The sequence below is a fragment of the Montipora capricornis genome, chromosome 1 (assembly GCF_036669925.1).
Source record: "Montipora capricornis isolate CH-2021 chromosome 1, ASM3666992v2, whole genome shotgun sequence".
Classification (NCBI taxonomy): domain Eukaryota; kingdom Metazoa; phylum Cnidaria; class Anthozoa; order Scleractinia; family Acroporidae; genus Montipora; species Montipora capricornis.
Window position 1 is genome coordinate 28,069,671 of NC_090883.1, and position 10,000 is coordinate 28,079,670.

General features: G+C 36.6%; 2 protein-coding genes across 5 annotated transcripts in view; both read right to left on the minus strand.

The window, feature by feature from the left end:
* LOC138037681 (polyubiquitin-A-like) overlaps positions 1–10,000 on the minus strand; it is an 89,764-nt gene that overhangs the window by 24,986 nt on the left and 54,778 nt on the right. The window lies entirely within an intron of this gene.
* LOC138049381 (uncharacterized) overlaps positions 1–10,000 on the minus strand; it is an 11,771-nt gene that overhangs the window by 1,065 nt on the left and 706 nt on the right. Inside the window, exons 2-3 of the mRNA XM_068895635.1 lie at positions 4,525–4,675; positions 1,930–3,194 (exon numbers count right to left, since the gene is read on the minus strand). Coding sequence (XP_068751736.1) covers positions 1,930–3,169 — 1,240 coding nt within the window. The 5' untranslated portion in view covers positions 3,170–3,194; positions 4,525–4,675. The remainder of the gene's footprint in view (positions 1–1,929; positions 3,195–4,524; positions 4,676–10,000) is intronic.

The following is a 10,000-nucleotide window of genomic DNA, read 5'->3' on the forward strand; positions in this document are numbered from 1 at the left end:
GAATAGTTTTTCAGTGAGTGATTAATTAACCCATTGACTCCCAGAGTTCCACATCGACGAGTAAAATCGTCTGGCGTTAGACAGAGTAAAATACTGAGTCTGGCCGGTTTCGGCTGGTTTGGATGTTGATGGGTTAATGGGGAATAGTTTTTCAGTGAGTGATTAATTAACCCATTGACTCCCAGAGTTCCACATCGACGAGTAAAATCGTCTGGCGTTAGACAGAGTAAAATACTAAGTCTGGCCGGTTTCGGCCAGTTTGGATGTTGATGGAAATTTAAGTTGGAGCCATTCAGAAAATGAGGCACACCGTACTATAATTATATAATTTAACAAGTGTTAGTGATTTTAGCTCATGCAACCAACCCTTTTTTTCCAAGGTTTAAGACCTTAAAAACTTGCATGTAATATTCCTATTCTTGATGAAAACACTTCATTATTGACTTTATTTACAGTGTATTACTTTTAGCTTATAAGTTTATTAGTGGTTAAGATGTTGATTCTGAACCTTCGTTTTGCAAACATCATCATACATCATACCATTGTGTACCTAGCACATTAATGTGACATACATGTACAGTAAGTTACTAGTATTTAGCTTGTGTGTTGAGATTCCTGTATCATACATGAATGTGCCTCTTTATTCTCTCATAGCAGATCTTCAAGTAAAACTAGTCACCTTTCACCATAAAGGTGTCCCTGTCATGATCCTATACTCTAAAGACCTCAATAAAGGAAAACAAAGTTACAAAATTTTCAGGAAGTGAAGGGAAATGAGCTTGTACGGTTCAAAGGCAATGAACACTTTGCTGGTAACCCCTATTCATGGAACTCCTAAATTACATCTACCATCTTGTCAGAGGAGCAAGGGCTTGTTAGGGAGGACAACCCCTAATCATAACATTGAAGAAAGACTCTTAAAGTGCCACTGTGACTAAAAATTCAATTAAATTATCATTATTTTTCTTTGGATTTGAAAACTATGTTAACTAAACACTAAGCAACCTACGTTTTAAGCCTTGATTTCAAAAAGACGCCTGTTTAATTTAACTGGAATTTTAGCTAGTGAGCATTTCACATCACTTTTTCCTGGAACCAACCCTCTGAGGTCCAATCGGTCAGTTTTGAACATGAGTAATGGCGGACCGTGAAATCCAAAACAGACATTCAAAGTGAATGGACTTTGGATAAAAGTGAAAGCTCAAACTTTTGCCAGTAGGTGTTAAGCAAACACACTTTCAAAATCTGAAGAAAAAAGGGAAGTGATTTTCTTTTTTTGGATGATTTTAATGTGTACACGATGGGACAGAATTCCCTGTTATTGCTTAAATCGGGATGGATATTCAGTCAAAAAATGAATCTGCCCCTAACTTCTGAATCACAGAACTGACAAAAAGCCAAAAGGTCCGCTGGGAACAGAAACTTTAAAGTGCACCTAAAATCAATAACTTTTCATCTACATGTACAATACTTTTATCCCCACCAACAGCAAAGTAACATGTTTTATCATTCTTATTTCAAAGTTTTGCTTTTTATCTGCCGGACAAGATGCGCTAAGTTATCAAAACTAGCAGAAATTTGGACCCACGACCGTGATGTGAGAGGCATGGGTCTATTCACAATTTTACATCACAAACTGCTCTGTAAAAATACGCAAAATTTCTTTGAAAACAGGAATGCAAAGCAGCTTGTGACTTAAAATTAACAATAGACCCATGCTTTTTACAAAATGGTCATGGGTCCAAATTACTGCTGGTTTTGCCAACTTTACGTGGCTTGCACGACACAGAAAAAGCAAGATTTTGGGTATAACCATGGTGAAATATATTTGCTTTGGATGAGGAGAACATAAGAAACCAACAATATTTGAGTTTAGGTGCACCTTAATATCAGAACACAAAATATGTACAAAGTGTAGATATTAATTACCATTACCATGAACCATACTCCATAACTTGTCAACCAGTGCTTCACATTGTCTTTTCCAACAGTACTCCCGGCCATAAGCTTCTCTCAGTAACTTGCTTTCTTCAAGGCACACTCTGTGTCTAACACCGACACCCTCAATTGCTTCAGCCCATCTACCTGGATCATTAGAATCAACTATGCTGTATGTTCCAAAGGGAATGCTCTTTATTGCTCTAGCAAATCCTGAATTACTCCCTACAAGAACTGGTAAACTAGCTGATAAGGCTTCAAGAGCAACAAGACCAAATCCCTCTGATTTTGAAGGCATGATGACAAGGTCAACTTCACAAAAGAGATCCTTCATTCCTGCACGGCTCTGTACAAACTTTCGCACTGTCAGCTGTTCATCAGTAATTCCACAGTTGAGAAGTCTTCTCCTGACCTCATCCTGCTTCCCATCAGGGGCACCCACAAAAAGAAGATAATAACCTTTTCCTTTTAGGCGTTCATCAGCAAATGCCTTAACAGCAATGTCATATCCCTTCAGCTCAAAGTCCTCATCATCTCCACGCCCACACAACAACACCTTGAAATCATCATCACTCTCAATTTTGGCCTGTTGCACCAAATCCCCAAATTCCCTATTAAATAGACCTGGAACTATTTCAAAAATATCCTCAACCTTCTTACACCCCTGCAAATAGGAAGAATAAGCCTTTTTAAGTCTTGGTCCCACTGGAACAACAAGGTCAGCATATTTGCAAAGATCAATCTCATCCCAGTGCTTCTGTTCACCTCTTGAAGTAGGATTATCATAACCCTTATATTTGCTGAGGTCTTCTGGAGCAGTATGCACCATGTGCACCCATTTACAATTTTGAAATTGAGGATAATTTTTAATTAGTTGAACTTGCCGCCCAAGTTTCACACCATGCCCAACAACAACATTGATTTCGTGATCTTGAGGTGGAAAGCACAACCAGTCAAGAGGGTTAATGAAGCCAGGGCGTTGCCTTGCATCAAGAACAGTGATCCCAAAATTTTGGGCTGCCCTTTTGTCTTCATCTTTACAAGCACCCTCTGGCACTAACATAGAAACTCTGACATTTGACTGTTGAGACAGATGAATTGCAAACTCTCTGTTTAATGTTGACAACCCCCCAGCCGAAGAATTCCACTCACTCCCTAAAAGAGTAATGTGCAGTGCTTCCTTGCTTTGGACAAAAATCTCCTCTGCTTCTACAGATACTCCTTGTCCCATGATTTCAATTCCAATTGACAGACAACTGAAATGGTTTACAATATAAACACTGAGTATTAACAGCAATTACCATATTTTACAGCCAAATGCTCATTCTGATATAAATCATAATAATTTTAGCAAAGTTTAGGAAGTCAGTGCTTAGTGGTGCATGGGCAATGGACAAGTTATGTTTGCACAAATTTGACAAATATTTACTTTCTAGACTGAACAAGCGAAGAATGGAATAAAAAGAAATTGATCACAACTCTTTGTCCTTATCCAAATATGGAGGTCTATGGGGGAATATAAAACTCTGACCAACAGTTTACACTTGGTATTAATGAGCACAGAAAGTCCAACTAACATTACATAAAAAAATGTAGGTATCTCTAATACCAAACCAGTAAGTGCCAGTACAGTAAAAACCTTTCTTTTTATTTAAAATTACTTCTGCTTATCAAATATCTTGACCTAGCACCAGGGGCAAGGACTCTTACTGCAGTAACTTTAAAATGATAAACACATACGACTAACACAGCATGTGAAAGTGGCAGAGTGGTTGTTGCAAGGGGAGGCTAAAAATTAATAATGATGAGTTGTTTGTGGGTCGGACTTGTAATCCAGACTCTCTGCCTCCAGCCTCACTCTGACCACCGGCTGAAGTAGTTTTGGGTTATCCCTGTTCAGTTTTGCAGCTGCCCTTGTAAATAGCCAACTGGTCTGCCTCCTGCCAGTTGGGATAATTTCTAAAACGAGTGTTGTAATTGTTCAATATTTCATTGACCCTGAAAAGCCCCTGAGGAGAGCAGGTAGTTATGTGCAGGCATTTAGATGCTCTGACTTGTTTGTGCTAAACTAAAGAGATCAATCAAAGATGCACCAGAAATTAAAGTCTACGCTAAGCTTAAATGGCCTGACCAACCCACTGAGTGATCATGATACACTCTGCATGTACTTTTTGTTGTGTTTGTGTGCATGCTCACTGGAAGACCTGCACTCATACTTGTACTTCATTGCAAAGGTCCCAGTTACATGACAGCTGGCCAAGGATAAATTTAAAGGAATCTCATGACTTATCATAATTAAATAACATAAAATGAAAATTAGGGCCATCTGTAGACATGTTGTGGTGATGTAGCAGCTCTCATAACGTATAAGCAATTGGCTTGCTACCCAAGCCAAAAACAAACGTCTAAACAATTGAAACAATGACTTAGACTTAAAAACAATAGAAGCTGCTTACAATACCAAACAATAGCTGGTTACGAGAGCTGCTACACTACTGAACCATTGCAACACAACCCAAGTACATATAAAAATAAGGGCCATAATTAGGTCTCGATAAAGTATTAAGAAATCAGCACAGCGTGTACCTTTGTAGTTGCTTCGCTTCATCTGTGATGTTCAACTTCTTCTATAATACCAAGTACATGAAACTTCTCAGAGTCTCACAAATCTGTAAGAAGCATAGTGAGAGAAACTTTGAAGAGCTCTTGCTTGATCTTTCTCTGAGAGACCCTATCACTATAAAATAGATCGGTAGACGAACATTTTAGCAGGAGGAAATGTCAAGTAAGTTTTAAATAACTTTACATAATTGCCACTGCTCAAGAAGCAAACAAGTTCTTATGTCAGCGAGCCAAGATGGCTGCCTAATTTTGTGCTCTACAAATTTATTGCAATTAAGGTTATATTCTCTCGTATTTTTTCTATTATGGGACCAAAAAGGAGACCTCCTATGGCTAATGATGCTATCGATCCAACTGATTCGACTTTTGAAGATCACTGGGATAAATTAGAAATCAAACTTAACAACTGGGTTACATCATCACTCCCGGGCCTCGTTACGAGCATTATGCAATCTCATGTCGTTAAAATCATCGACGACTATATCTCATCGACTGAGTTTCAAAGATCTCTGGCTGATAGTATCAACTTCGATGCCGCCGGTCTGGAAACTCAACTTGGCTCATCGGAAAAAAAGTTAAACGAACTAATAAATTCAAATCAAGCAAAGATAGCCAAACTGGATGAAGAGTTAACCAAACTTAAAAATAATCTAACGCTGAAAGACAAAGCCATAGCAGGTCTTGAAGATGACAATTATAGATTATCGCAAGAAGTAGACGACCTGGAGCAATACACAAGACGAACCAATGTTCGCATCTATGGCGTTGCTGAACAGCCAGAGGAGAACACTGATAATCTTGCAGTCGACTTCTTCAAATCTGAACTCAACGTGGATGTTGCCTCAAATGACATAAGTAGATCTCACCGTGTAGGCATGAAATTTGGAGCCAAACCAAGACCTATTATTGTGCGGTTTACTAAGCATAATACTAAAGTTGCGGTCATGTCTCGCCGCCGTGTGCTCAAGGAACGTAAACGTCCATTCAACCTTCAAGAGGATTTAACCATCAATCGTCGTGAAATTCTTAAATACTTAAACAAGGATATTGAAGAAGGAATTGTCAGCAAAGTTTGGACTGTGGATGGAGTAATATGTTTTCGTCCCTCTGGTGACAGCTCAGTCATCGAACGCTGTACTTCTTTAGAGGATTGTCAGGAGATCATAGCTAAGTATTGCGAATAGTCTGAACTTATGTTTATTTACTTGTAGTGACTGACAACTCTGTCATTGAATGCTGTCAATCTAAATTTCTTTTTTCTTGCAGTAACTGAATTGCACTACACTGCTTTATGGCACCCAAGAACTGATTTCTTGAGTCATTGAATATATTTCCTTATTGCTTAATTATAATATTATATATAGTTTTTGTACTTACCGGCGAATAATATCTGAATTTGTTATTAGTTAAGTCAACTTGCTTAACACTTAACACTTAAGGATAATTTTATATTAATTATTTTATTTCATTTTCTTTTTTTTATTAAATAATTAATTTATTTGTATGTCACAGTGTGTGAAAAATCCTTGTTCTATATGTAAATTTCGAGTTCATAATAACCACAAAGCCATCTTTTGCAATATTTGTCACTCATGGACACATCTGAAATGTACCCCACTTTCTCTTTCAGAATATAATGACTTGATGCATTCTCATGATGACTGGTTTTGTCGTAACTGTCTCTCTGACACATTTCCTTTTAATCATTTTGAAAGTGATACTGATTTCTATTTAGCCTTGTTAGATCTTCAATCTTCTGTTAATTTTGACGGCTCTCTTTTGGGAACCAAATATTTTAATCCGTTCTTGGAAGACCCTGATACTTATCAACTTCTTCACAACTCTGACCTTGATCCAGACATCAATATGCTCTCATCAACTTCCAACTTACTGTCTAGATGTACTTATATGACCAGTAGACAGTTCAATAATCTGTTCTCTGACTCCTCTAACTCCAACTGCATCTCATTACACATGTATTTCACTTGAATATACGCAGCTTTAAAAAACACTCTGTTGACCTAGAGGAATACCTCTCCACCCTAAATACATCTTTCTCAGCCATTGGCCTCTCTGAAACCTGGCTAGACAACACTTCTAATGATTTGTATAGTATCCCTGGTTATCATTTTATTTCTAAACCCAGACCTGTTGGACCAGGAGGTGGTGTTGGCATATTCCTTTGTGATACTTATGAATACAAGAAAAGATGTGACCTTGAGTCTATGAATTGTGTCCTTGAATCTGTTTTTGTTGAAATTGTCCAACCTAATAATGAGAAAAAATGTCATCTTGGGCTGTTTATACAAACCCCCTAATGTTCAAACTGAAATCTTTAATGATGAAATTAAACAAGTCCTTGCTAAAATTGGCTTTGAGAATAAATTATGTTTCCTTTTTGGTGACTTTAACATCAATATCCTTAATGCTGACTCACATGTCCCTACTAATGATTTCATTGATCTCATGTATTCCAATGGTTTCCATCCTCTTATCTCTAAGCCAACAAGGATCACGTCTCATTCAGCTACTTTGATCGATAACATCTTCTCCAATGACCTTGACAATCACAAATTTAGTGGTATCCTTTGGTCTGACATTTCTGATCACTTACCTATATTTCAGCTCACTAATTGTTCCCTTAAACCTAAAACGAAATCTTCAGTTTATCATAAACGTCTTGTAACTACTCATAACATTGAAAATTTTCGTTCCCATCTTCGTTCTATTAATTGGGATTTCTCACAATCTTCCTCTTCAAATGCATTGTACAATTCTTTTATGGACTGTCTTTATCCAATCTATGAAACATGCTTTCCTGTTAGGATTATCACTGTCAAAGAAAATTCAAATGCCAAACCTTGGTTTACCTCAGGCCTCCAAAACTCCTGTCGTAGGAAGTACGCTCTCTATAAACAATATTGTAACAATCCTACACCAAATAACAAAGCTATATATACCAAATTCCGTAAAAAATACAACTATCTAATCAAACTATGTAGGAAAAAGTACTACCATGATAAATTGTCTTCCATAGGTTCATCACTAAAACAAACCTGGTCCTTAATTAAATCCGTCATCTCTTCTAAACATTCCAGTTATGGGCCTACTGCCATGAAGGACAACAGAGGTAACCCTATTAACAACCCTCAGTTAATTGCTAATAAGTTTAATGAATTCTTTACTAATGTTGGTCCTTCTCTTGCCACTAAAATTCCTCACTCCACTACTGACCACAAATCATATTTGAGTGGTTCTTTTAGTGATAGTTTCTTTGCCTCACCTACTACCCCTGATGAAATTATCAATATAGTGTCCTCTCTGAAGAGTAGTAACAGTGAGGGAGTGGATGGTATTAATGTGAATGTGATTAAAGCATCTATTGATCTCTTGGCATCTCCCCTCTCTCAAATGTGCAATATCTCCTTCTCAACTGGCATTGTGCCTGATAAGCTTAAAATCAGCAAAGTACTTCCCATATTCAAAAGTGAAGATAGCACTAACTTCACTAATTATAGGCCTATCTCAATCTTACCTTGCTTCTCTAAAATCCTTGAGAGTGCCATGCATCGTCGGCTAATGGACTATCTCACCAAACATAGTATACTCAATAATCATCAGTATGGGTTTAGAAAGAAACATTCTACTTTTATGGCAATACTGGAACTTACTAATAAAATATTTGATTCATTTGAGAAGAACGAACTCACTATTGGTATATTCATTGATCTAAAGAGGGCATTTGATACCGTTAATCACTCCATCCTCTTAGATAAATTAAACTTCTATGGAATTCGAGGCACACCTTTTAACTGGATGCATAGCTATCTCCTCTCTCGTTCTCAATATGTTCAAATTGATTCCTGGAAATCTCCACTGCTTCCAATTAAATGTGGTGTTCCTCAGGGTTCTGTGTTAGGGCCACTTTTATTTCTTATATACATTAATGACATTTTTTCATGTTCTAATTATCTCTCATTTATCCTTTTTGCAGACGACACTAATATTTTCTTTCAACACAAAAATATCTCTGAACTAACTAAAATTGTGAACCATGAACTTTCTTTGGTGGCTACATGGTTCAAAGCTAACAAACTAACTTTGCATCCTGACAAGACTAAATTTATAATATTTCACCCTGCAAGAAAGAAAATAAATCTTGATGATCTTTCTATTAGCATCGATAAGAATAGTATTAATTAATAGAGTAGAACACACAAAATTCTTAGGTGTCATCATTCATCAAAACCTCTCATGGCAGGCTCATATAAAAGCGATTTCTTCCAAAATTGCCAAATCCACTGGGATCATTATCAAATCACGACAGTTTTTCTTTTCTAATACTCTTTGCACTTTATACAACTCTTTAATACTCCCTTATCTTCAATACTGTCTTATTATTTGGGCATCCACTTACTCTTCTCATTTACAACCCCTTTTCCGTCTCCAGAAGAAACCTTTAAGAATCATTACTCACTCTCCACCACGTGCACATACTTACCCACTCTTTAACAAATTCAAAATACTCAACATATTTAATATTTATAAGTACCAAGTTTCTTGTTTTGTTTTCCTTCACATGCAGCAACTCTTGCCCTCTCCTCTTTCATCTCTTTTCGTTCTTAACTCTGATTGTCATCAATATCTCACCAGGCAAAAAGACAACTTACATCTTCATACTCACAAATATTCTTTTTCTCTTCGGGTACAGGGTCCTCAAATTTGGAATGACATTCCTCTCTCACTTCGTAATTCACTCACTCTTTCTAGTTACAAGCATAAACTGAGAGATTATTTTCAAACATTATAAGTTTAAACTAAGTTTAACGCAAATTCTTTTTTCTCCCTTTAAACTCTTCTTTTATCACTTTTTGCACTCTATCATTATTGTTATGTTTATTTTGCTTTATGTGCAGTAAAAATTCTTTTTATGTTGTCAGTAATAGTTTGCCTTTTTTTCTGTAAATTTTGTTCTTATTAATTTTTATTTTATTTTATTCTCATTGTAACTTAGCAGCACATTGTAACTCTCTGACCTACGCCGTATAAGCCTCTGGCTTTGGCATCTTATTATCGTCAACTTGTGCTTTGTGTACTTATTTACCAATTAAATTAAAATTAAATTAATTAAAAAAAAATTAAATTATGTACATCCGCCTGGCTGAAAATGCTCGTACCCGAAGGAAAAATGCAAGAAAAATATGTTGGTAAAGAGCTCTTGATTTTCAAATTATCACAAGCAATACATCAGGACGTGAACAATCGATGAAACCGATGATCGGAAAATCAATCGATCAATCGATGACAATCGATACCAATTAATTGATTGACATCGATAATCGATGAACAATCGATGCACAGGTTTTTTGTGATTATCGATTTCATCGATTATCAATTTGTATCGATTATCGATGCCAATCGATCTGTTAATTGACATCGA